The sequence below is a fragment of the Triplophysa rosa genome, linkage group LG11 (genome assembly GCF_024868665.1).
Source record: "Triplophysa rosa linkage group LG11, Trosa_1v2, whole genome shotgun sequence".
Classification (NCBI taxonomy): domain Eukaryota; kingdom Metazoa; phylum Chordata; class Actinopteri; order Cypriniformes; family Nemacheilidae; genus Triplophysa; species Triplophysa rosa.
In genome coordinates this window covers 7,008,524-7,035,049 of record NC_079900.1, presented here as the reverse complement: position 1 = coordinate 7,035,049, position 26,526 = coordinate 7,008,524, and the positions used below count along the sequence as shown (strand labels likewise).

The window sequence follows — 26,526 nt, the reverse complement described above, 5'->3', positions numbered from 1 at the left end:
TTCTCAATTGTGTTTGAGGCAAAAGCATGTGAATCTTAAGGCAGGAAATGAGATAGCTCGAGAATAGGAAACTTTATGTGGCTTAGCTCACTGCACAGGAAAGAGATTGTTTCCTTCCAGAGGATGTAGAAGACGGGGGACTGTAGGGAGAGAGAGAGAGAAAGACAGAGATGTATGATGTTCCCGCCTTTATTTGCCGTTTTAACTGCAGTTACAAAGTACAAAGTAACTGAAGTTACAGTTTTAACTGCAGTTACAAACTGCTCCGAACTATGGAGTTCACTTTTAACTGAAACCGCTCAATAAAAGTTAGCAGACGGATAGGTTAAACTTATTGACTTCATTTTGAAAAAGAAACGTTGTTAACGTCAGTATTTGTGGTCTCAATTTGACGTATGTCTAGGGTCTTTTAACAAATGAAAAGCTCATAATTATTATTATATATTATGTTATTATGTAAAAGAAAATGTAGTATGTTGTCTTTAGCTGTACATTTCTTCCACACATATGTTTGTGACTTGTGAAGGGTTTTCCCTAAATTATAGCCGATCATAACATTTGACATGCATTCTTCCTCATTCGATTCACTGAAAAATGCTAAAAAATATATATATATGTTTATGACAACAGCTGATTCATCTCTCTACCCTAACAAAAAGTCATTTCCATGTTTTATTCCAGGAAAATACAAAACAGTCTAAGAGAAAAAAATGACATTGCTTAAAGTACAGAGTCCATTTTGCCCCACCCAGAAAACATACTCATGTTTTTTTGCCAGGGTGGGGCATGTTGTACTGCTTTTCAAATCTGAGGTGAAGTAACCTCTTGTTTCCTGGTTTCTTCTCAGTTCAGTGAAGTTCAGAGATCTCTAAGCAGTTATACTTAGTCGTTTATTTCTGTGCAAACTAAAATAAGTCAGAGGTTTTGCAAACTGGAAGGGAGGGAAGAAACCACTAGGGCCCAAATGGGTGTGAACCAACCACTGTGTGCTATTCATAGAAGTCAAGAACTCACATCAGCATCCACTGAAAGTCATAAGAATGTTGAAACAAAATTGATTCTTTTTAGAACTGCCTGGTAACTGAGGCACCTAACCTCGGGTCAAATAAATTGTAGTTTGCTTGGTTTAATGGTTTACCGCTCACAAGGACTAGAAATATGAACCAGGACCTGCATCTGTTGATGGGCAAAGGTAACTTGTATTGCATAATAATGGGCTGTGTTGTTTGTTTATATTATGATAAGGAAAGGTGTTTGTAAGTAAACACAACACGCATTGTTGTTTTGGTTGAATAGAATAAGTGGTAAAAATTGAATTAACTATGTATTGTAACTATTATCGTTTCCCTAATGATTCAGTCGAACCATAGCCTCACCTCTCTCTCTTCCTGTTGCTAACTGTCTCACTCTTCTAAAGCTGTGATGTGAGTGCTGGAACAGGAAATGAATGCAGACGGTGGAGGCAGGCAAGCTGAAACTGGCACAAAGCTTTAGCGTGTATACACACCCACCCTCACACACAGAGACGTGCACTTGCCCTGCTGACAACTGTCACTGGAACTTTGAGCTACAGGTGGATTAACAAAGTGCTGGTGGCTGAAGACCAAAGCCTTCCTGAACCGTTGAAAAGTTTGAGCTTCAAAGAAAAGGACATTTGAAGAAAACCAGGAGACGGATCCCACAAATGTAACTCGAACAAAAGGAGAAAGAGAGGATGACGCTTCATTCCCCTTTCAGCAGGTACATTTTTAAATACTGAAAGTTTGAAGTATTGCGATATTTGAAGTGTGTGGTAACTATTTATTACTTTCAGAAATCGTTGTTAACTTCTTTTTTTAGCCTGTTTGAGTGTAAGCATTTGTTTGAAATAGCCACGATAGCAAGTTGTTTGTGTTGCTGCGTGACAAACAGCTGTCTGCCCTCATGAACTCAGTTGCAGTTTCAATAGAGAAGCACTCCAGCTCTGAAACCGCAGTTCGCTGTGCTTTAAGATGTGAAAATCAGTGCATACTGTGAGGACTTTTGTCAGTGAGTTTTATGTGATATAGTTTAGCATGGGTGTCACATGTTGATCCTCCAACAGTCAACAAGATTGAAGACGAAACGTATTGTGACATCAGAATTGCTCTCCTTGAGCGTTCTGAAAATCTGGTAATTCAGGTTCATTTGAAAGCTGTGTAGTTGTATTCATTCAAGTAAGATCATTTAAATGAGTTGATCAAAATATCCCTTATTTTGGATGTGGTCGTGTAGACTTCACAGAGATTGAGAGCGCTCTTTCTGCATTCCTGAGGTAACTGGTCTGGTGGGTGTGGAGGAAAACTGGAACACCACAGATCAGGTCCAGCTCTCTGAGTGCACGGCACATTCCAGGGAGGATCTCATTTCTGCCTGAAGCCTTCGCTCCGTGCACACCTCAGAATAACCATCATGGCGTCTGAGGTCAATGTTTTGTTTGGGCTCCAATTTAAAAGCGCGGCAGGTTTTGTTAGGTATTTTTACTTGCGAGCGTGGTCACATCTGAGATTGGTTAACGTAAAAATAAATCCACTGTCATCGCTTACTTGCCATCATGTCATCCCAAATCTGTACGGTTTTCCTTTTCTGTGGAATTCAAGCAGGACGGAGAGCTCTTTTCTATATAACTTACGTGGGGGGTTATTTATACCGTGAGCTACAAAAAATACAATAAAGGACTTTAAAAATAGTTTGTGGGAGTCTGTGGAACTTCAGGTTATGTGGAGTGATTCGAGATCTGTGTGCGACGAACAGATCGACCAAGTTATTTGCAGAAAATTTCACCCTTCTAGCCACAGCTGCCAAATTGCATTTGCTTGTTCAAACCCGGCGCAGACATGCTTGAACACAAATGAGACTTAAAGACATCAGCAAGTACATTCAGTATGCTTGCGATCATTATCTTTTTGGGTATATTATTCTGAGATGTGTTTTGGCTGACCGTGTTTTTTACATAACGGGGATGTCGAAAACGAAATATGGACAGCAGTTTTAAAAGTGGCTGGGTGCTGGGGTGACACATCCCAGACCCATTCTCCCCCGTCGTGAGCATCCTGTGAGAGAACCAGACAGCACAGCAAGGTCAAAGCGAGCCAGCTATGAAAAACAAGGGGTTTCCGTGTTTAAAAAGTGTTTCAATGGGAATGACCTCCTCCAATTGTTCTACACTACCAGCCATTTTCATCTGGAAGGACACCACCTCCCTCCAAATACAGCTTGTGCAGATTAAGGTGATTTTTTTTGCTTAACCACCTTAACACGATGAATCACGTATTTTTTTCACTTCTGCTGTTAAACTCAAGGGAGCGTCACCCAAGGGTTCAAAAGTTGTCAGACGGGTTCCGGCTTCTGCCAGCAGTTGCACTGTTTGTGAAATACATTAGTCTGAGATCCATGTTGGCAGAACTTCATATCAATGTGTAGAAGTTATATTCTCAGATTTAAATGTATAGCATTTTTTTTGCCCTCCTTCTTGTCTTAAGACAAGTTCTGTCTGTTTTTGTGACGTCTGTTGAGCATTTAAGGGTGTTATGCCTTGCTGCAGACATGTGTTGGCCTGCAAAAAACGCTTTTGTTGTTTCCAACTGATAAAGTCTACTGTAAACAACAAAGCTTTTTCTTTTCAAATGCCTGAGAGCTACATTTGAATTAACCTTACATTCAGGACAAAGAGCTCTCATGACACAGTATCATGCTGAACACCAATCGCTTAAAATAGATGTTTCTTCTTGTTCGAGCTTGTACAGGCAACTGTTTTACCTCATTCACCTGACAGAACACATGCCTCTGAATTGTGAATTGAAATAAATTCTGTGGTTAAAGGTTAAAAACTAGATAAATGATTTACTGTAAAAATGTGTTTTATACACCCAGTGTGTTGTTCGTTGTGGGTTGGGTTGACCCACAAAGTTCATCTTGAAATCCATCTTTAAAATGCTAATGGAAGTTGGGATGAAAGGGTTTTTATCTAAAAGCAGCTTCTGTCAGGAACAGAAAGCAAAACATTAGCCAGAATATTCCCTTTATGTTTTTTTTTCGTAGATCTTGGTATCTGGTGAAAACGACCGTATACAATTCTGTACTTTTACGTATAGTATATACAGTGAGGGAAATAAGTATTTGATCCCCTGCTGATTTTGTAAGTTTGCCTACTTACAAACAAATGAAGGGTCTATAATTTTTATGGTGGGTTTATTTTAACTGATAGACACAGAATATTAAAAAAAAACAGGGGAAAAAAATGTTATATAAAGGTTATAAATTGATTTGCATTTCAGTCAGTGAAATAAGTATTTGATCCCCAAGCAAAACATAACTTTGTACTTTGTGGAGAAACCCTTGTTGGCAAGCACAGAGGTCAGACATTTCTGATAGTTGGTCACCAGGTTTGCACATGTGTCCGGATACATTTAGTCCACTCCTCTGTCAATCTTTAAGGTTTCTTGGCTGTCGTTCAGCAAATTGGAGTTTTAGCCTCCTTCACAGAGGTTCTATAGGACTAGGGTCTAGAGACTGGCTAGGACATTTAATGTGCTTCTCCTTAAGCCACTATTTGGTTGTCTTGGCAATATGTTTTGCGTCTTTGTCATGTTAAAGGCTCATCCATGACCCATCTTCAGTGACCTAGTTAAGGGGAGGAGGTTCTCGTCCAAGATTTTACGGTACATGGGCCCGTCCCTCAGCCCCTCAATGCGGTGAAGTCATCCTGTATACCTGTAGCAGAGAAAAAGCCCTAAAGCAGAATGTTTCCAACACTGTGCTTCTCTGTAGACATGATGTTCTTGGGCTCATAGTCAGCATTTCTCTCCCTCCAAACACAGGAGTCCATTTTGGTCTCACAGCAGTGCCAGCACTTTCGCCAAAGCCTTTTCTGAATCATTTTGATGTTCATTGTCAAACTTAAGACGAGCCAGGCGGGCCTTCTTGGGCAGGAGGACCTTGCGGGTGCTTCAGGATTTCAGTCTACTGTGGCATAGCGTGTTACCAATGTGTTACCAATGTTTTGCTTGCTAACTGTGTTCCCAACTGTCTTGAAATCATTAACAGGCTTCTTCCGTGTAGTTCTGGGCTGATCTTTAACATTTCTCATGATCATCTTTACCCCATTGGGGAAATATTGCAGGGAGCTCCAGAACAAGGGCATTTGATAGTTATTTTGTATATCTTCTATTTCCAAATAATCACACCAACAGTTGTCTCCTTCTCACCAAGCTTCTGTCTGTAGCCTATTCAAGGTTTGTGCAGGTCTCCAATCTTGTCGCTGACATCCTTTAAAACCTATTTGGTCTGGACCATGGTGTTGGAGAGGTTGAACTGGAAGATACAGATTCTGTTGGCAGGCATCTTTTATATACATAACAAGCTGATTTAGGAGTACTTTCTTAAAGTGACAGGACTAATCTGTGGTCCATATAGGCACATAACCAATCTGTGGAGCCAGAATTCTTGCTAGTTGGTAGGGGATCAAATACTTATTTCACTGACTGAAATGCAAATCAATTTATAACCTTTATATAACATTTTTTTCCCCTGATTTTTTTTAATATTCTGTGTCTATCAGTTAAAATAAACCCACCATAAAAATTATAGACCCTTCATTTGTTTGTAAGTAGGCAAACTTACAAAATCAGCAGGGGATCAAATACTTATTTCCCTCACTGTAGGTGAAGAGTTCATTTGCAAAAATCATGTTTTTTATTGTGCTTTCCAATCAATCAAACTGTTTGGGCTGTTTTGATTTAGTAACAATAACTAATAATAAATGATAAAATAAAAAATACAGCTAACACAATAAAAACATGATAACATGATTTATGAAAGTTTATAAAAACGGAATTACCTGATTTTGCAAATGAACTCTCCAAGTATATAGTATATAGGCCTATCCATAGATTAAATATAGTGGACAACAAGGTTGGGGTATTGCTGACAGCAGCTCTGTGTTCCTTCCTGTGTCTTTCTCTCAGCATTAGACAAGCCAAAGGAAGGAAGTGTTTTAAAACAAGATCACACTAGTGGCCATGATGTAATAAAACAAAGTTTCATATTTACACAAGCTGTGAAACGTAAAACCACTCACAGCGCTTTTGTCACTACATGAGGCCATCTGTCTTTCATACAGCAACATAACATCAAAAACAACATGTGATAGCAAACATTAAACAGATACCCATTTTGTCAATGTAATCCCTTTGATATTTTTTATAAAATGCCAAGTGTATTAAAAATCTTTTCCAGTAAATATTGAGTTGCTTTGGAGGTCACACTAAACTGCTTTCTTCAGGTCATTGATCAGAGCATTCAGTCTGATTACACCTCACCACGGCTGCCTGCCTCTATTCTCTAAAGTTACAAACCTGTTGTTGACAAGGTGTGGTTTAGAGATATCCATGGTTAGCTTTAAACGCCTCAGCTAGCTTGGAATGTGCTGTGATGTAATGAAATATTGTGCTTGTTTTGAAATGTGCATGTGATATTGGAATCATCAGTTGCTGCATCATTGGAATACAAATGTGTAAGCTCTGCATGCTAAGAATTTGAAAACGTATTTACGACATTTACTGCATCATGAGATCACTGTGATATATACAATCATAAGGGTGAGGTATTCTATTGTGTGGATAGTTTTAGATCCTTTTTAAAAAAGCAGCACTCTTTTGGTTCCAGAATTAGGAGTGTAACATATTGTGGCATGACATATCGCAAATTGCAACAAAAATAAATATAATATGTATTGTAGAGCTATGACAGTATTGTTGAGTTGCAAATACATGAACTGTCAATATTTTTTTGTGCTTACTGCTTTAAGTTCTCCCTTCAAGTTTAACTTTCTTAATTTTGTTCTGAAATACTTTTTTTATTCAGTTTTAGTTTCAATAGTATTTAGTTTTAATGAAGTTCTCCAACAGATTGTATATACAAAAATGCAAACAAACTGTGAACATTTTTAATATTTTGGAAATTTTGTAATACTTTAAATCTTGTAATACTTTAGTATTGTGTATAGGGTAAACCCTACGGTATGGGGACAAAATGTCCCCACAAAGATGGCAATATCCAAAATCCTTGTCCTTGAGGGGACATTTTTTGGTCCCCATGAGGAAACACGCTTATAAATCATACAGAATTAACTTTTTTGAAAATCTAAAAGAGCAGAAAGTTTTGTGTGATTGTTAGGTTTAGGGGTAGGGTTAGGTGTAGGGAATATGATATACAGTTTGTACAGTATAAAAACCATTGTGTCTATGGAATGTCCCCATAAAACATGGAAACCCAACATGTGTGTGTGTGTGTGTGACTAATGTAAAAAGTGTTGTAATGTTTACCTAGTTCACAAAAGTAAAGATGAAATTTGCAAGAGCAGCTGAGTGGTCTTGGTTTGTTAAAACGTCAAAGATTATGAACAGCTGGACCGATTGAGAGTTCAGCCAGAGTGGCTTGTTGATTTTTCATTTATAGAGCAGGTGCATGTGCGTATGACAGATACGATAACTCATGAATAACAAAGCCCCTCCATGTTTATATAATTTTCCTGTAATCTGTGTCTCTTCACTTATTGCTTCTCATAATCCTCTCATTTGTTTTCTACCCTTCAGGAGGCCCTTCGCTGAGCCTTGATTCCTGCTTGTCAGGTGACCCTCTTCCCTCCAGGAGTGCAAGGGGTACATGTATCCGATGGACAAGATGACATCAACACACAGTCTAGGCCTGGTACTGGTGGAGTTTGAATATGAATACGAGAGCCGGGATGGCCAGATGGTGTCCATAAAGCCCAATGAGCGCTACATGCTCCTGACCAAAACCAACAATCACTGGTGGCATGTGTGCAAAGATGAAAAGAATGCCAAGCCGTTTTACATCCCCGCTAAATATGTGAAAGAGCTTCCACCCAATATACCATCACCTCTGGACTTCAGAGAGCCTCCAAGCCCTGATCTGAAGCCTGTTGTGACAGACGTGGCAGAGACCCGCAAACCAGATGAGGTGACAATTAGACTACGTCCTAAAGGGAATTACCACAAAACAGAAAACCGCATGTCCACGTTTGGCGTTCCTTTGGATTTACACGACCCACCGCCTTACAAGTGTGGCGGACCATCAGACTCGCACTTCTCCCTTCATACTCTCTCAGACTCACAGCAGAAGAAGAGGATGAGTCTAGTGACCAATCTGCTGTCCGTCTCTCGTAATGCTACCCCTGAAACGGTGTCTGATAAATTCAGAGTACCAAGCTTTAGCCCAGCCGACCCACTTGTCGCCGCCAGACCCATCCCTGTCAAACCTGTAGAACTTCCTATTATCAAGAATCTGAATGAGATCAGGTCTCATGAGAAGTCACCAGAACCAGAATCCCCAATAGAGCCTGAAAGTGAAAGTTCTAGTTCAGAACCACTGCTGTCACCAGACTCTGAGAATATTTATGAATCCATAGGGGACCTGAATCTAGATGAGTTGACACTGACGGATAAAGCACAGTCCGGATCGGAAAATCCTCAGACCAACACATCAAGCTCACTACCGAAAATAAAGGTACAGCCTCATATGCGTGCAAACTCTTATTGCAAAGATCTTTTAATTTGTATGCCCTAACCCTCAAAAGAAAAAAATGTGTAGTATATTAATTAATTAAAACGTTTACTTAAAATTATACATTTTATATGCCTGTTGTTTTTATACAGTTACTATAGACAAGCACTACCCAACACCTTATCATAATAAAGAGTATTTGTATGAAAAAATAATGACAATAATAATATATTCGAAATATTAGAATATATTATAATGAAATATTTGTATATAAAAATAATGTGTTCAACCGAATGAATTAGTCTGCTGACAGAATCAAGGACATTTTTCATATTCTCTTTAAAACATGTTTCTCTTTCAAATTTTCACTTTTAACACTTCCCTAACTGCACTGAACCGTTTCAAAACAACCCAATGCTGACACACAAAGATGTGATCAGGTTGGTCTACTCTGTTGCCTGCCCTAAATTAGTAGTTTGTTGATCTAAACACAGTTAGTTTAGCTTAAATATAAAGAAATATATTTTACCAATAAAGTAGATATCTATTTCTTTTTTAGAACAAAGTACTGACTTGGATACATATATACATACTAGATACATATTTTTTACCTGCAGACTTTTTGTGTATTTTTGACATATCCATTATCTCTGTATGGAAGGATTTGTTTGCAGCAGAGCCAGCGGGCGAATAAATCCTTATGAGGAACAGCAGCAACACAACATAGTTTTTTTAAAGAAAAGTAATAAAAGTAGCCAATGGGGGGCGATATTGGCCAGTTCACACTAAATTCTACTGAATTGAAAGAGCAATGATTTTTTGAGTTCATCAAACTGACATTTTTACCATTAATAACGTAAAGGTTTTTTTTAGCAGTCAAGAAGACATTTGTGTTTACCTAGACAAAACAGAGCACCTGAAAACAATGGAGAGAAAATTATGGCGCGCTGCTTTACAATAAGGTTCTCCGATATGACGTCAGAACAGGATGTTAAAGCTTTTCCTACAGGGAAGGACACAGTGACCTAAAGTTAGTGCGTTTTTATCAAATGAGAGAGATTTATAGCATGATATGCTGCATTCATTCGCCATCAGACAAATCCACCAGCTTGCCATGATGAGCATACTGACAATTTGTATAAAAAAAATCACATTTTCATATCTATTTGCATTTATTGTTTGTAGTGCACTCACCTTGCTTTACAGGTTGTCAGGGTGCCCATCCCTTTATTATGTTTGTGAACAAATTTAAAGGTTTGATCACACCATGCAGAGTTCAGTTAAGAGCTAGAGCTACAGGGCATGTTACGACAACAGGTTTGATTTTCTTTAGTAGCAGCAACCGTCTCTTAAAGAACACGGGAGAGAGAGAGATTCTGGGCAGACTTAGTATGTAATGCTTTTAATTCAATTTAAAAGTAATATTTTGATATATCATATAACAGTTGTAATATAAGAATATATTATTGTATAATTTAGCCCAGGCTGCATATGTGCATTAGAGGGGGGTGTAACCTCCAGGGACGTTGTTAGCACAGATATTGCGATCTGAGTCAGGCTGAGTTGCTATTGTTATCGCAGGTGTTTTTAGCTTCTCGGTTTCAATGATCCCGTAGCTTGAAATTTGTCAGATTGTCGAGGTGTACTGTTCTGTTTTTATGAACAACTGCTTTCAAATACTTTGGAAATTGGAATTAGTCAAAAAGCCTCTGAAACAACTCAGAGAGATGGTTTTCTAGGGAAATTCATATGAAATGTTTATATTTACGTCAGTTTCGTGACAGAATTCCAATGAATCCATTCTCATGTATCATGTTCTCAGTAATTTCTGGACTTTATCGTTTAAGAGTCAACACTTGATGTTTGTTTCTTTCTTATTTTTTTCTATGTTTTTAATCATGCTTATTTGGTAATAGTTTAAAATCTTTTTGCTGGTGAGGAGAGCGTTACAGTCAGTGTTGAGTAAGTTACTCTCAAAAAGTAATTAATGACTAGTTACTAATTACGTATTCAATAGTGTAATTAGATCACTGTAGAAATTACTCTCTCCAAAAAGTATTTAGTTACTTATTACTAATTACTTTCTATATCCTATATCAACCTTGATTAGTTAAGGGATTCAAGGATAGACATGAAACGGCTCTTTTAATTCATTCAAATAAATAATATGAAACTAAATAAAGTACTCTTATTTACTGACCAAAGTATTACAAATGTGAGAATTATACATTAAAGCACAATTTTAAAGTTAGACTTTGAATTTTGATGTCAATTCCACTATTGCACACACATTACACAAAGTATTTAGTTTAATTACATCAGAAGTAACTGTAATTAAATTACAGAAAAAATAAGAGTAATCCCTTACTTTACTTTTTCAAGGGAAAAGTAATCAAATTACAGTAATTATTTAGTATCTAGTTACACCCAACACTGGTTATGGTGCAGAAACTGGGATCTCTCTCAATGCACCTAGATTTCAAAGCTTTTGTTAACCCGTCTGCATCAGTCACTGACACGTTTCGCACAAAACCAGCACGGTGTGAAGCTTCAGATTATGTGAAGATGTTTAGATTAGTTCCTGATATTCATATTAATTTAAGTACGGTGGGTCATGCTTGAGCTGTTTTATAAAACTATAACTAGCCTCCATTACTGACTTATTTTACAGTAATTGTATGTTTACGTTTCAGTGAAGACCTTTAATCTGCGGTCAGTACTTCAAAGCCACGAGCTCATGGGATAAAAGCAAAGCATCTTTTATTATTACTGTGTGGCATACATAATACTGACTATTATATTATGGGCTTACTGCATGCAGGGTGGCTATTGGCTGCCTGGATCAGCGATGCTAAAATGGCCATCGGCACGTTTACAAAACTAAGGTGGAGTATTTCCTGAAGGCCTCCAAATGTCATTGCACTGCTTTAAACACACAAGAGCCCACCCTGACCCGCATTACAAGCAATTGCGTGTGGCTTGCGCAGTGTTCCCGTAAGGAGCGAAATTTTAAAATAAATGTAAGATTTTTGGGGGTAACAAACACCGCAAGAATTGTTCGTATTGTACGTGGGAAACATAAAACGCATCAGTTTGGGAGAGAAAGAGTTAAAATGTAGGGTGGGTCACCGCGCTCCTGTGCTAGTTCACCTGCGCGAGCGCCACTTCAGGGCGGCGGACTCGCTTTAGGAGAGAAAGGTGAGATTCATCTGAGGAGATTTTCGCGAATCGAACACAGGTATTGTTAGCAATATTTTACACATCATACACAGCAACAAAACTGTAACTCTAGAAACGTATAAGGTCCGTAAACAGCTTGGTTTTAGTGGGTGAGTTCGCGAGAGTTAACAAAGTATATGGCACAAATCCACTTTCATCGCGCGCGCTCTAAACTGGAGTTTGAGTCAGTCAGGGAAGCTATAAACATGGAGCGTCGTATAACGCTGACATTTGAGTCATGGAAGTCATTTCTTTTAAGTGAAGTAACGAGCTTCTTTTATTTGTATAGCGCTTTGTACAATACACGTTGAAAGAAACAGAAGCTGGATTCAGCCTCGTGAAAACTTCGTAGGTGAAGCCTAGGGCTTTGTTGTGGTTTACCGTTGTGACTCAGCCTCAGTGAGAATGGCAAGCTTTTCTCGATCATTATCTCTCTCACACAAAATCAGCTTTATCATTTCATCGATTGCGTTGTGTTTCAAATCCTTCAAGGCTATTTTGATCTCACTGAGGTTATTTTGAGAAGATAAGGCCACTGTGCTCAGTGATGATGCTCAGGATTTCTTTGGTTGTATTGGGGCGGAGTGTTTGCTTGAAGGTGTAGTGTTCAGTACTTGTTTGAAGGTTTGCTTGAAGGTTTATTATTCATATTCATGTTTTACACGTTTAAAGTAATACGTTATTTATATGTGTTATAAACGATAAAGACAAGCTAAACAAATATTGTATAATATGACTATGTGGCTGTATTTAGGTTCAGCTCCAGATTGTCAAAAAGCATTACTTTTTATTTGTTTGACAACTAGTATTTCAGTGTAAATTGATTCATATGAATTCCATTTCAATCAATTATGAGCAGTCTAAAATATATATATTCTCTTTAAATATTATTACCCTATATCATTTGTCTTTGTGGCTCGTGCAATTGGTTGTTATCTTTGTGTTTTCTGATCAGGATTGGGGTCAAACTACACTGGAATGTCATTATAAAACTTTTTGAGACCAGGAAACACAAATGATTGACTAACTGTCACACGTAATGGTTGAATGGCTGTCACCCATTGATGTTTGTACAGTATGGTATGAGTTTTTTTTAGATTATTGTATTTAGTTTGTTTTTATTATCAATTAAAAGCTGAAATTGTAATCACTGGAATGTAGTTTTATTGTTTTTTATTGACAAGCAAAAATCATTATTACAATAACTTGTATGTGAATGTTGTTAACCAAACAATGGTGGTACCCCATTCACTTCTATATATAGACACAAACAAAACCATCAATAGATATCGCTGTTGCTCGGTTACCAACATTCTTCAAAATATCTTCTTTTGTGTTCTGTGGAAGAAAGAAAGTCATACATGTTTGAAATGACAAGAGGGTGAGTAAATGATTTATTTGGGGAACTATCCCTTTAAAAAGTAACCAGCACACCTGTCATCAACAAGACGCACAACATGATGTACATTAACATCCATGTTACAAAACATAAAAAACTCAAATGTCTAACATAGCTATATATAAGAAATGGTAGTTATATTTGCCCTTGCAAACGTGCATCTTGTTGCGTTGCTATGACTGTTACATATTCTCACACCTGCTAGTTCTGTATATGGCCGAATGTGCTGATTCATGAACACGTGTGATCAAGGCTTGTGTATGGGACACAAATGAGACCGTCGGGATTACTTGAAAGTGAATTCAGGGGAGTGTCTAAAACCGCTTTTGAGGTTTCATTTGAATGCCGTATAATCTAGATTTACCACTTGATTTGGTTACACTAAAAAGCATCTCACCCGGTTCTCTGAACATAGCCATTCAACAGAAAAAAGGAACTGATTTGAGACTTACAGTAATTTGTATATTTCTAGCTTTACATCCCCATCTGGAAGGCTGGGCCTTTTGCGCACATTAAGAGTTATGACTCAAACATAGGTTTAAGTAGTCATAGTTTTCACGTTGAACTTTGTTTTGGCCGTTTTTTTTCATGTGTTGTTTTCTTCTTGGCAGATGTCAGGATGTTTACCGAACACATGATTATGTTTGTTTATTTAATTAGCATTGCTCCACCTCAAGAGGAAATGAGAGTTGAACTTCCTCCACCCAACAGCAGCAGTTAGTTTGTGTTCCCTGTTGAGGGTTCTGTGTTTGTATGTGCACTCTTTCATGTCTGTATGACCCTCGGGAGACCCTCTTCATCTTTCTTGTCAAACAATCTGATGTGCCCCTCCCCTAAAGCCAGATAAACCCAGAATCTCCTCTTGCTGTACATGCTGACAACATACAGTACTCTCGTGTAGTAAAAGATGCAGGTTTGTGGATTTGGATTTTCAGATCCTGTTCCTGTGTTGTTTTAACTTTTGCAACCTTTCAAGTTGGACCAGATGTGGCTGGAACACAACGTTTCTTGAGACGCTTGCTGGTCCTGTTTGTTTATACAAGTTTGATTTGGTTTTGAGGTTCAGATGGAAGTGAAAGAGGTGATTCTGAAGGCTTGCCATACGCTCATGCCCAGACTAGAGACCATTCTGAGGCTTCGCAAGGTAAGCACAGTAAACACAGGGTGGCATTGTGAGGCTAGTCTGGGGTTTGTGGGAATGCTGTGAAAGAAATCCAGCTAGGCTATTGTGGACTTGCTGATTACATCTGCTTTTGTGAGACTATCCCACTGTTGTTCTCTTGAAAGATACTGTTGTTTGTCATTTACCCAACGATTCTACCACCTGGGCTATTTTAAGTTGACTCTCAACTACATTTGCTTTTTGGATAGGTTGCAACTGATCCTGGGACATCTCTGTAAGAAACTTCGGATGATTGCATCAGTTGCATGGAACATAAGCATTTTTGTTGATAACATCTGAGAGCGTATGCACCAGCAGACCAGTATTGCATTTGTTCTGTTTTTCTAAAGACATGTCTAGCTGTATTCAGGTAGTTTTGGTATATATTTCTTTAAAGAAATGTTTCTTTACATGACTATTTGATAAACAACAAAAGTAAGTTCCTAATCTTTATTTGGTTAAAAGTAAACACAACTAAGTAAGTACATAAAATATGAGAGTGTTGATTCACAACGGTAAGCTTATAAAAATGCGGGAAATATCAGTTTTTGCATTATTTAACTTTGACATGTGTAATATATAGGACGTAAAGTAACCTGCAATTTTATGTGTCAAACAGAAGTGGTGACAGAGAGGTAAATGTTACAAATTACAGCTTTAAAGGGGTCATATGGCGCGAATACGTGTTTTTCTGTGTCTTTGGTGTGTTATAAGTTGCCCATGCATGTATTAGACACGTACAATTGCAAAATTAAAGTGTCGTTACAAAAGATGCATTCTATCTAAAAGCGAATGCTCACCCAGACCTGCCTGAAACGCCTCGTGTAACCACACCCCCACAAATCTACGTCGGTTCGTCGTATGATATGACTACCAGTCAATATGCGTTGGAACCTGATGTTCCAAACATGGTAAGTGGCGTTACATTTCCGTCACACGCTTGCAGTATTCGACCAATCACTACACACTGGTTAACTGGCCAATCATAGCACACCTCGCTTTTCAGAGCGATGAGCTTTGTAAAAAATCTGCGCGTTTCAGAGAGGCGGGGCAAAGAGGAGATACAAACATGCACGGTATGTGGAAAATACAGCGTTTTTGAACCTTAAATATGACCCCTTTAAAAATGGTGAAAATGTGAGCACCAATAGCCTGGTGGTTAGTTTGCTGACATATAGCGCTAGTACGATTGCGGCGACCCGAGTTCGATTCCCGTCTTGTGCGGTCCTTTGACGATCCTGCTCCCCTGTCTCTTCCCAGCACTTCCTGTCACCGCTCCACTGTCCTATCACAATAATGTCAAAAAGCCTCCAAATATTATTAATAAAAATGGTGAAAAGCATTTACTATGTTTAGTAAATCCATGCAAAGGTTAACAGGTATGTTATAGATGTCTTTTTAGGACGCACACACCTGGCCCGAAGTTAGCTTCCGGTCTGTGTTTGGTTATAATACACTACAGTGCTATGATCTGGGGTTGCTGCAGTTTGTCAGGTCTAGGATCAGCAACGTTATGTGACCAAAGAATGAGGTCAGCTGACTACTATGGTAATTCCATCAATAGATTTTTTCTAAAAAGATTTTTTCTCCAGCATCTATAGTGCTGGAGAAGACTTTGCGCAGCGTTCCGACTCTCCCATCATCAATACAAGATCTTGGCGAAAAATCCATTTATTCTGGACGGGAGTAAATGTTGTGACATTGCAGAAGCTTATCAAACAATGCCACAGTGAATGCGTGCTGTAATCAAAGCTAAAGGCGGACCAACTAAATATTACCGTCTATTTGTCGAATCAGGTTATAGTTGTTGTTACCAATACAAGCTTTAGCCTTCTTTGTAGATTATTTTGATCAGTTGAGCACCTTTGGCAGACACATTCCTTGAGATTTTTTTGTGAGACTATATGGCAGTATTTCATTCTTCACCATTACATGTCTATCGTGTAACTCCTCAGATGTACTGCAGGGGAGTAGAACCGTCAGTCGGCTTCTCTGTTTTAATCTCGACTTCCTCTCCAGAGAGTGCTGTGAGGAAAAGACATTATGTGGATGCTTCCAGTTTTTGGACAGGCGTAGTAATAATAAATAAATTGTGTCTAAGATCTGTGCATGAATGGTGGATGAAATTTTGGCTTGCTGTTGGATTGTCAGGTTACAGTGAAGGCCTGAAGATGAAGGCCGGAGAGATATTTGATTCCACATAAACCTCTTTGTGTCATGACTGAATTGAGGGACTAGGGAGTGTCTCCAGCAGGATTTTCTCCCTTTGGCTTTCGTTTTGTTAGGTTTTCTATAGACCTTTGTTTAGGGAAAGCAATAGAAGTACTGACATAGACATAGATAGGTTAGTTCCTCACTTTGACATTAACATTGATATGTGATGTCATGTTAACATCACACTCCATGTGATGTGGTCTGTTCATATTGTCTTTTTTCACTAAGGTTTTGTTAAATTGAGTATTGTAGGTAATTCTTTGAGTTCTCTGTGTGTGTGTGTGTGTGCGTTTGTGCGTGTGTGTGTTACAAACACAGAATACATCTGAAATTTGAAATGAGCTAGGATGAAATCAATGACAAAATATGCCTTTTTTATGACTGTCCCTTTAAATGTTATAATTGTTCTCCTCTCATCCATCAGGTTGAGAATGAAAACCCCAACACAGCAGTGTACGCCAACGTCACTGACCTGAAGAAGATTGGCGCTCGCTCTCCAATCTCATCGGTCTCTACCTGTTCCTCACCCGGCCTTGTTCTCAGTCCTGGCCCAGACTCCGCCACCCCTCCTAGCTCGGCCGAATGGCAGGTCCATACTGACCACGACAGCGGGAAGGACTTCTTCTACCACCCCACCACAGGGCAGAGCAGTTGGTCTGATCCCCGAAGCCCCCACCCAGGATCTGTGATGGAGCCTTTGACCTTCCCCTTGCCCACGGTGTCCACCCCACCCTCAGCCCACTCGGTGGGCTCAGACTGGCAGCAAGTTTTGGATGAAGCCACTGGGAGACATTACTACTATAACCACACATTAAATCAAAGCTCTTGGACTGCGCCGGATCCGCTGTCCCCTCCACCTTTAACAGATGGGTCAAATGTGCCAGTAAGATATAACTGGATATTACTCGTCTGTTCATCCGTCTACAAATTATTATGAGAAATGTATTAAATACATTGCTATTATAGAAATATAGATTATAGATTATATCCACGAGACTATTGATAAATTATAGTGAGGTCTGCTCTGTAGTTTAGTTACCTCTCTCTCTCTCTATTAATGACTATTTGCTCGCTCGCTCTCTCTCTTTCCAGCCACCTCTGCCAGAAGAGGACTACCCTACAACTGAATCCCAATATCTTCATCAACTCCCTAAGGATCTCCAGTTACCCCCAATCAAACGCGCCATCATCCCCAGGGCTGTCATCGACCCGCACAAAGATTTGCCTGTGGGCTGGAGCCGGTCTTTAGAGGGTGATGGGAAACCTGTTTTCACAAGTGAACACACACATGAACAGGTAATGAGAGTTTACAAGAAATACACACAGGCACGTTTATAAAAATAGACTGGGGTTATTAAAAAATGTCCAGTGTTGTTGTTTATCAGCCACCTTTTTGTAAACTATGCACTGTATCAATGCAATACAGTGTTGGTATACTTTTTGAATTTATAATGAACCCATGACCAATTGAGCTACAGAAAAGCATACACTATATAGACAAAAGTATTGGGACGCCCTCAACAGGTTTGACTACTTCCGTGAGCACACATCTTAATAATGATAATGCTATTTTATTGCAACAGTTTGGGCAGGGCCATTTTTTATTCCAGCATGACAATGCCCCTGTGCACAAAGCAAAGTTAAAAAAAGAAATGATTTATTTTGTCTAGTGTGGAAGAAATGGACCGGTCTGTATAAAGCCCAGACCTGATCCTAGCTGAACACCATCAAACCCAATGACTTGTACATGGGTGTGCAGTCATTTCAGAACAGAAAAGGGCCTTTCCAAAACTGTTGCAACAATGATGAAAACAGATATTTTAATGTTGTATTGCATAGCATTAATATTTGTTTTGATTGGAATCACTGGAATAGAACATGTTTTTAGAGAGGGTAGTCCCAATACGTCCATAAAGTTTGTGTTACGTACAGTATGGATTGATGTTTGCTATTGGTGCACAAGCAGGCCAAAATGTAACATGCAATTGATATTACTGAGGAAAAAATTAAGATTTTTTAAAAATCCTGTAAAACAAACACAGAGGTAATAAGACTGCACTTATTCATTGCTGAACGCATCATCTACTAAACCATAAATGTTATTAAACTTGTGAGGAATGAGAAATGTGTAGAATGTTGCATGTATAATTTTATTGCAATTAATTCTAACTTAAATGACGTACCTAAATAAACGAATAGACTAATTTATCTCTGATTACAGTGGGTGCAGTCTAAGGATGACAAAGGGAAGGCGTATTACTACTCAAAAGATGGGTCCAAATGCCAGTGGAGCCTTCCAGAGGTCCGTGTTTGACTTTTTCTTTTGAAACTTTAGTTTTATTAGTCATTCTGGGTTTATTTCTGTTAAATAAAATAACTGTTTAAAAAATATTTTTATGTCTTTTAAACTCTCAGCCATGCTATATACGTTCCCTCTTTGTCTACCTCTGAACTCATCATGACTTTTTGTTTTAAGGCTTCTGTGTTGCCCGGGCAGCAGATGATTGGTAATGGAATGGACCAAGATGCTCAACCTGTTGTGGACAACTGGAGACACACAATGAGCCAAAACTTGTCCCAGGAAGACTTGGTGAATGTCAGCAGACATTTAAAATATTATTTATTTGTATATAAGACGTGCTCAAATTTGTTGGTACCCCTCCACAAAAAACGAAGAATGCACAATTTTCTCTGAAATAACTTGAAACTGACAAAAGGAATTGGCATCCACCATGGTTTATTCCATATTTAATAGAAATCAGACTTTGCTTTAGATTTTTTATTCAATATAATATTGTAAATAATAAAACAAATGAATATGTCATGGACAAAAATGATGGGAACCCTAACCTAATATTTTGTTGCACAACCTTTAGAGGCGATCACTGCAAGCAAACGTTTTCTGTAGCTCTCAATGAGACTTCTGCACCTGTTTACAGGTAGTTTGGCCCATTCTTCCTGAGCAAACTGCTCCAGCGGTCTCAGGTTTGATGGGTGCCTTCTCCAGACTGCAGTTTCAGCTCTTTCCATAGATGTTCCATAGGATTCAGATCAGGACTCATAGAAGGCCACTTCAGAATAGTCCGATGTTTTGTTCTTTAGCTGTGTGTTTTGAGTCATTATCCTGTTGGACGACCCATGACCTGTGACTGAGACAGAGTTTTCTGACACTGGGCAGTACGTTTTGCTCCAGAATGCCTTGATAGTCTTGAGATTTCATTGTGTCCTGCACAGATTCAAGGCTCCCTGTGCCAGATGCAGCAAAGCAGCTCCAAAACATAACCGAGCCTCCTCCATGTTTCACTGTAGGTATGGTGTTCACTTTTTTGAAAGCTTGATTTTTTTCGTCTGTGAACATAGAGCTGATGTGACTTGCCAAAAAGCTCCAGTTTTGACTCATCTGTCCAAAGGACATTCCCCCAGAAAGATTGTGGCTTGTCAATATGAATTTTAGCTAATTCCAGTCTGGCTTTTTTATGTTTTTCTTTCAAAAGTGGAGTCCTCCTGGGTCTTCTTCCATGGAGCCCACTTTTGCTCAAAAAGTGACGGATGGTGCGATCAGAAACTGACGTACCTTCACCTTGGAGTTCAGCTTGTATCTCTTTGGCAGTTATCCTTGGTTCTTTTTCTACCATCCGCACTATCCTTCTGTTCAATCTGGGGTGGATTTTCCTCTTGCGGCCGCGTCCAGGGAGGTTGGCTACAATTCCATGGACCTTAAACTTCTTAATAATATTTGCAACTGTTGTCACAGGAACACCGAGCTGCTTGGAGATGGTCCTGTCGCCTTCACCTTTACCATGCTTGTCTATTATTTTCTTTCTGAGCTCCTCAGACAACTCTCTCCTTTGCTTTCTCTGGTCCATGTTCAGTGTGGTGCACACAATGATACCAAACAGCACAGTGACTACTTTTCTCTGTTTAAATAGGCTGAATGACTGATTACAAGATTGGATACATGTGTGATACTAATTAAAGAAACTAATATCACTATAATCCAATTGTGTATTATCTTTTCTAAGGGGTACCAACAAATGTGTCCAGGCCATTTTAGAATATCTTTGTAGAATAAGCAATAATTCATCTCTTTCCACAGCTTCTTTGCTTTATTCTATGACATACCAAAGGCATGCACGTATACATGATACAATAGCTTTTAATTTCATCACTCTTCAGGAGGAATGAAGCATGATTTCAATGAGCTGTAAGGGTACCAACAAATTTGAGCACGTCTGTAGCTCCTCTTATTTTGTAGGGGGCTTGCACATAGGTTCTCTTGTTGTTGGCTGTAAGTGCTGGTGAACAGTTTCATCAATTTAATTTTGGAACAATGGTGAAACAAACTACATTTTCCAGAATGCTCTGATGATTTATTCCAAATTCTTAAACATATGCCTCATAGTAGTGGCTTCACAACAAGCTCAATATTTACTGGAACAACTCAACAAAAATGTTACTTGCATGAGTTGCACGACACGCCCTCAGAGCAACACGAGACATTTAATTCTCTGCTATTTTCTACGGATGACATCACAATGACCACAGCAGGAAGGAAACATCTGGTACCTGATCTATCTTGCGCCACCTCACCATTTCCACTCTCTAATATTCATTTGCTTCTCTCTCCCCAGCACAAATATTCCCCGTCGCACAGGAGGATCGCCTCTGACTGTGTCATTGATGCATCCAGCTCAGGGAATTCACCAGAATCACAGCATCACGTATGTATTATAACCTCTGGTATTTCCAGTCCTCAGCGGAGCTTTTAACTCATATCCTTTAGTTCATCCAAACTCATTCATGTGTAACAGTCACTGCCCATTCAGTTTTCCTCAAGCTCACGGTTGCGTTCTCTTCAAAAATTACACCAAGCCCAGATTTTGTGAGAACCCAAGAATGGTTTTGTTTCCTTTCTGAAGGACAAAAGACGGCGGCGGAACCTGTCCAATCAGAGCGCAGATTCGCATTCTCATCATGTGGGTTATCAGGCCTGATTGGTGTTTTAAAGGGGGTTTGGGCATCGTCTTGTCTAAACCGGGGTCCGAAACTAACCTGTCATGCATTAGAAGAAAGCTAACATCATTGTTCATTGTTGAGAAATAAATACTTTCATTCGGATTAACAGCTAATGTTGTTCATTTCATGTTGTCGCCGTTAAATCACTGCTCGTGTAACGTATTTCCAACTGACATGCACTAACAAACGCTTTCTGTCCCAATGTGTGTCCTTCAGTTCTGTTGTCCCAAGAGCATACCATAATCTCTCCGAACTGTAAAATTAGTATGTGGTTTGCTTGTCATTGAGCAGTGGGTATGTATTAAAACTTGGACTTACTTTTTATTTCATGTATTTTGTAGACATCATTGGAGAAGGCTGGAATTCTCAACAAAACCAAAGTAGCTGAGAATGGAAAGAGGCTAAGGTGTGTCTTCATGTAAACCCCAGTATCTCTGATGTAACAACACGTGGGCTTGTGTTAATGGGCTATTCAAATGAGCTGTTCTCTGTTTTAACTACTTCTCTATGTACTTTAATAATGGCCGATAGATTAAATCAGATAGAATAAAACCAGTATCTGTAGTTATATGCCACTTCCTCTGCTTGTGTTTATGAGGATATTGCAGGTCATTTTGGTAGGAAACAATGTGCCTCCAATATAAAAATATACTTCCTGATTCAACCAGGACCTTGATCTTGTGTTCTCTGTGTCATTTTTTCCACACATTGTGTCAGTACAACAAAATGAATTTATAGCAAGGTGTTAAACACATTTCTGTGCTTCACCTAAAGTAACTGCCCCTGTCATTTCAGGAAGAACTGGGCACAGTCATGGACTGTCCTGCATGATGGAATACTCACTTTCCACAAGGACCCTAAATATACACCTGCTGGGATGGCTGTACGTTCATCTTCAATCTCAAACATATACAGAACGTACTAAAAAAGTTCTTAATGAAAAACTTATTTGCCATTGGTTAACTCCTGCAGACCAAGTCCAATCAGATCGTACCAGAGTTCACAGTGGAACTAAAAGGAGCGACTCTGTTATGGGCATCTAAAGAAAAGTCAAGCAAGAAGAACGTTTTAGAGGTAAACCGTTTGATTTTGGATGTTCATGACATAAAAAAATAAAAAGTTGAATTGGTTGGCAAAACTTTTTTTGAAATGTATGTACGTCCTTCATTTTCAGGAATTGAAACAGGCTTTAGTTTGTTTCTGTGTTTCTAGGTCCGTTTCATTTTGAGGTTAGCCATTATGTGACCAGCGATTTTTGTTTTGCCATACAAGTCTGGCTGTGTCAACATCTTAGATTTTTGCCAACTTATATGGCACTTAATTTTCATTTTTAGGCATGGGACAAGCCGAGAAGTATTTTTCATATTGATTGCTAGCAGGATTTGTTGACTTGCCCTTTGACTTGATATTGCACTAATTGCAATCAGTTTTCTCAGACTTCAACAAGTGTTTAATTGTAAGACCTGTAACAGTGTTCCTGTCCCTCTGCAGCTTAAAACAAGGCAAGGCACAGAGTATCTGATACAGTCTGACACTGACAGCATCATACTTGACTGGCACAAGATCGTCCTGGACACCATCAGACAACTGGTGAGTGGCGCCCTCTTCTGGCCACATACAATACAACAAAGAATCTCAATTGCCAGATTTGTAATCATTTACATTTACATTTACATTTATGCATTTGGCAGACGCTTTTATCCAAAGCGACTTACATTGCATTGTACTATACATTTGTTTCTAACTATGTGCAATCCCCTGGGATCGAACCCATGATCTTGGCGTTAATAACGCCATGCTCTAACCACTGAGACACAGGAAAGTGAATCATTTGTTAGTTCCACCATTTAAATTGCATGCAATATTGCATCATATTTGGACTCCAAATGTGATTTTTCAGGACCACAGTCATCACTCGGAGGATGAGGCGGAGGACATCCCAGAAAAACCCGCGTTGCCTTTGGATAGAGAGAAGAAGTCTGAGTGTGAGTTATTGAATCAGATGGGCATGCTGATACCAATATACATCAAATGTGTATTATATGATGTAATTCAGTGATTATTATTTAGAAAAATCATTAGAATCTACTAATAGTTACATATTTGTCTTATAGCAACCAGGCTGAGTTCTTCAAGTAGCATAGACACAGAACAGGGCCGCGTGCGCAACAAACTACGCAAGTTTCTCCAGAGACGGCCGACACTGCAGTCAGTCAAAGAGAAGGGCTACATTAAAGGTGAGTATCATGTTCAGCCTTTTAATATCCTGGCATTTGTTTTAATCATTTAAAAACATTAAATATAAATAATAATATTTAGATTCTGAAACAAATCTATGTGCTGTAACTATAAACTTTGAATAATGTGTGACCCAATTGTGAATCGTACTGAATTCATTTTAATAACTCTTTCTGTACAGAGAATGTATTTGGCTGCCACCTAGACACCCTATGTCACCGGGAAAACACAAACGTGCCCAGGTTTATGGAAAAGTGCATCAGATCTGTGGAGAAAAGAGGTAAATATACTTTTTTTTGGCACCTGGTTATGATGTATGAGTTTTGGATATTCTAAAAATAACCCCGGTCATCTAAACCTTGTGCAGGTCTGAAGATAGATGGAGTCTACAGAGTGAGCGGGAATCTGGCCGTCATCCAGAAGCTTCGATATAAAGCTGATCACGGTAAACAAGAGCTTCAGACACGTCTGGGCAAATTTTTTCATAACTACAATTTACTTTTACCGAACCTTCAATTCTTGCTTTGTAAGAGTCTAAAGTAACATTGACTATCCCATTGCAAGATTTTCAAGCAGTGTTCATTTTAATTTGTCTGTTTGTAGAAGAGGATCTAGATCTGGAAGACGGGCAGTGGGAGGAGATCCACGTGATCACAGGAGCATTGAAGCTCTTCCTGCGTGAACTTCCCGAGCCTCTCTTCCCCTATAGCTTTTTTGATAAGTTTATTGCTGCCATACGTGAGTTTCACTACCATCCTATTACACAATCAATTTTGTGTCACAATCAAACTCATTTCATAGACAAGAAGCAATGAAATGATAAAAAATTAAGATTTTGTAAAGGGAGTGAACATGTTTTACGATTATCACAGTTACTCTGAATTATTCAATTCTGTGTAATGCCTGCAAATACTGGTTAAGTGAATTTACTTGCATTATTTTCTAGAAATGAGTGACCACAGCCAGAAAGTGTCATATATACGAGATCTGGTGAGAAACCTGCCTTTGCCCAACCATCACACCATGGAAGTTCTCTTTACACATCTCCGCAAGTATGGACATCTCAGTTTTTATCTCGTAAATGGCAACAATATGTCTTTCATCTTTTCTGACCATAAACCCTTGTGTCCTACAGGGTGATTGATCACTGCGAGTTTAACCGCATGTCAACCCAGAGCATGGCTATCGTGTTTGGTCCAACATTGTTACGACCACAGGAAGAGTCCAACATCACCATGCACATGGTCTTCCAGAACCAGATTGTGGAGCTCATTCTCAGCAAGTTCAACGAGTTCTTCCCATCCCACCCAACCTGAGTCACCTGAATAAAACCTGATTCATCTTCAGACGTTCCCATTATCCCAAAGATGGTTAATGAATGTTGTTTTGTTTGCCCATTGGATATTTACTTTTTTACATTTGCGTAAACACGAGGGCATGGGATTGGCTAGTAGGCTAATGAATCTGTCACGGTTTGTCACAACCAATAACAACAAGTCTTCAATGTTCCTCAGAATTTTCTGGGTCTTTCATCATCACTGGATTATACTTGGGCCAGGTGCAATACTAGCTATTGATAGCAATCCTCACCGAGACCAGCTTTGACACAATGTCTGGACTACATGACCTGATTTAGATTTCATTGATTTGAGCCTCAGAACTGCCTTGCATCTTAATGTTACTCTGATCTGCGTTTTTGGTACTGCCCAGCCCATGAGAACAAAAAATACAAAGAGATCATGAGCCAGTGTGATCAAACAGATCCTGTCAAATTTGTGCCAATGTTATTTTACAATCTGTAATGGGATACAGATGCCGATTCCACCTTAAAAATGACCTTGCAACTGTTTCAATAAAGCTAACAGCATATACTTGTACATGTTACTTAATATTATAAAATATATTTTTGACAATTAATTACATCTCTTGTGAGATTACCTACTGAAGGGTAAATGAGCACCACAAAAACGGTTGTTTTTCTTTTTCAGAACAAAAATTTGAATGTGGGTGGAAGTACCATAAACTTTATTGATGAGCAAAGCGGGACTGCTGTTAAAATAAAAGTGTTTTATTAACTGTATGACAAACATAATAAACATTTTTCACTGTCTGTAACCTTCAAGATCAAACGTTGTAAAATGCTGACCAATGTACAGAAGTATGAAAATGAACACAATGAACATTTAAACCTAACGCAGTAAAATGTTGAGTGTTAAATACAAACTTTGCGGTTGTAGATGAAAGCTGTACATATTTTTACATATGTTTCTATAAAAATATGTTTAAAAAATAATTGCCAACGATTACAGAGATAATCCTGTAAGTAAAGTGCATTCACCATATTTAATTTTGTGCAAATATGTGCATAGTTTTTACACTGAAATCAAATAGGCCACATTTTATTTTTTGTATTACAGCAGTGGTCATATGCTGTCATTATTAATGCATATGCTGAAGATACATAAAAATTGGAAGTGCATAGATTTATCACCCGACATCTTTGCTATGTTCGAAAACGTCAATAAATGTGGTTTTATTTTCTTGAGTCCCCTTCTTTACTGTCTGCAATCAAAACTACCAATTGAAACACCTCCATAATCACAAATTCATACATGTAAACACAATTATAGCTGTATACTCGTACACAAATTAACCATTATTTAACTGTAGCACGTTTGTTCATTGTACTTGTAGTAAAACCATAGTAACCACAAACTAACATGATTTTACTACA

At 38.7% G+C, this 26,526-nt stretch overlaps 1 protein-coding gene across 2 annotated transcripts; it reads left to right on the top strand.

The window, feature by feature from the left end:
* Positions 1–1,088: 1,088 nt before the first annotated feature.
* On the top strand, positions 1,089–26,337 carry arhgap27l (Rho GTPase activating protein 27, like). 2 transcript variants are annotated; one of them, XM_057345992.1, is made up of 20 exons: positions 1,089–1,192; positions 1,418–1,740; positions 7,614–8,547; positions 16,963–17,421; positions 17,631–17,834; positions 18,760–18,840; positions 19,015–19,134; positions 21,170–21,259; positions 21,458–21,514; positions 21,896–21,960; positions 22,350–22,437; positions 22,527–22,628; positions 23,046–23,144; positions 23,455–23,539; positions 23,669–23,791; positions 23,974–24,072; positions 24,160–24,237; positions 24,396–24,530; positions 24,739–24,844; positions 24,928–26,337. In XM_057345992.1, exons 3-20 carry the CDS (start codon positions 7,684–7,686, stop codon positions 25,106–25,108), a joined length of 3,036 nt encoding a protein of 1,011 aa, XP_057201975.1. In that variant the 5' UTR covers positions 1,089–1,192; positions 1,418–1,740; positions 7,614–7,683; the 3' UTR covers positions 25,109–26,337. The 2 variants fall into 2 exon arrangements, with proteins under 2 accessions (XP_057201975.1, XP_057201976.1); XM_057345993.1 differs by having other exon boundaries at positions 1,090–1,192; positions 19,015–19,128.
* The last annotated feature ends 189 nt before the right edge of the window (positions 26,338–26,526 follow it).

Bases quoted from the DNA above. Each gene is read 5' to 3' on its own strand.
- arhgap27l (XM_057345992.1), top strand. From the start codon at position 7,684: ATGTATCCGATGGACAAGATGACATCAACACACAGTCTAGGCCTGGTA. The intron at 8,548-16,962 runs GTACAGCCTCAT...CTCATCCATCAG, and splicing joins GCTCACTACCGAAAATAAAG to GTTGAGAATGAAAACCCCAA. The intron at 21,961-22,349 runs GTGTGTCTTCAT...CTGTCATTTCAG, and splicing joins GAGAATGGAAAGAGGCTAAG to GAAGAACTGGGCACAGTCAT.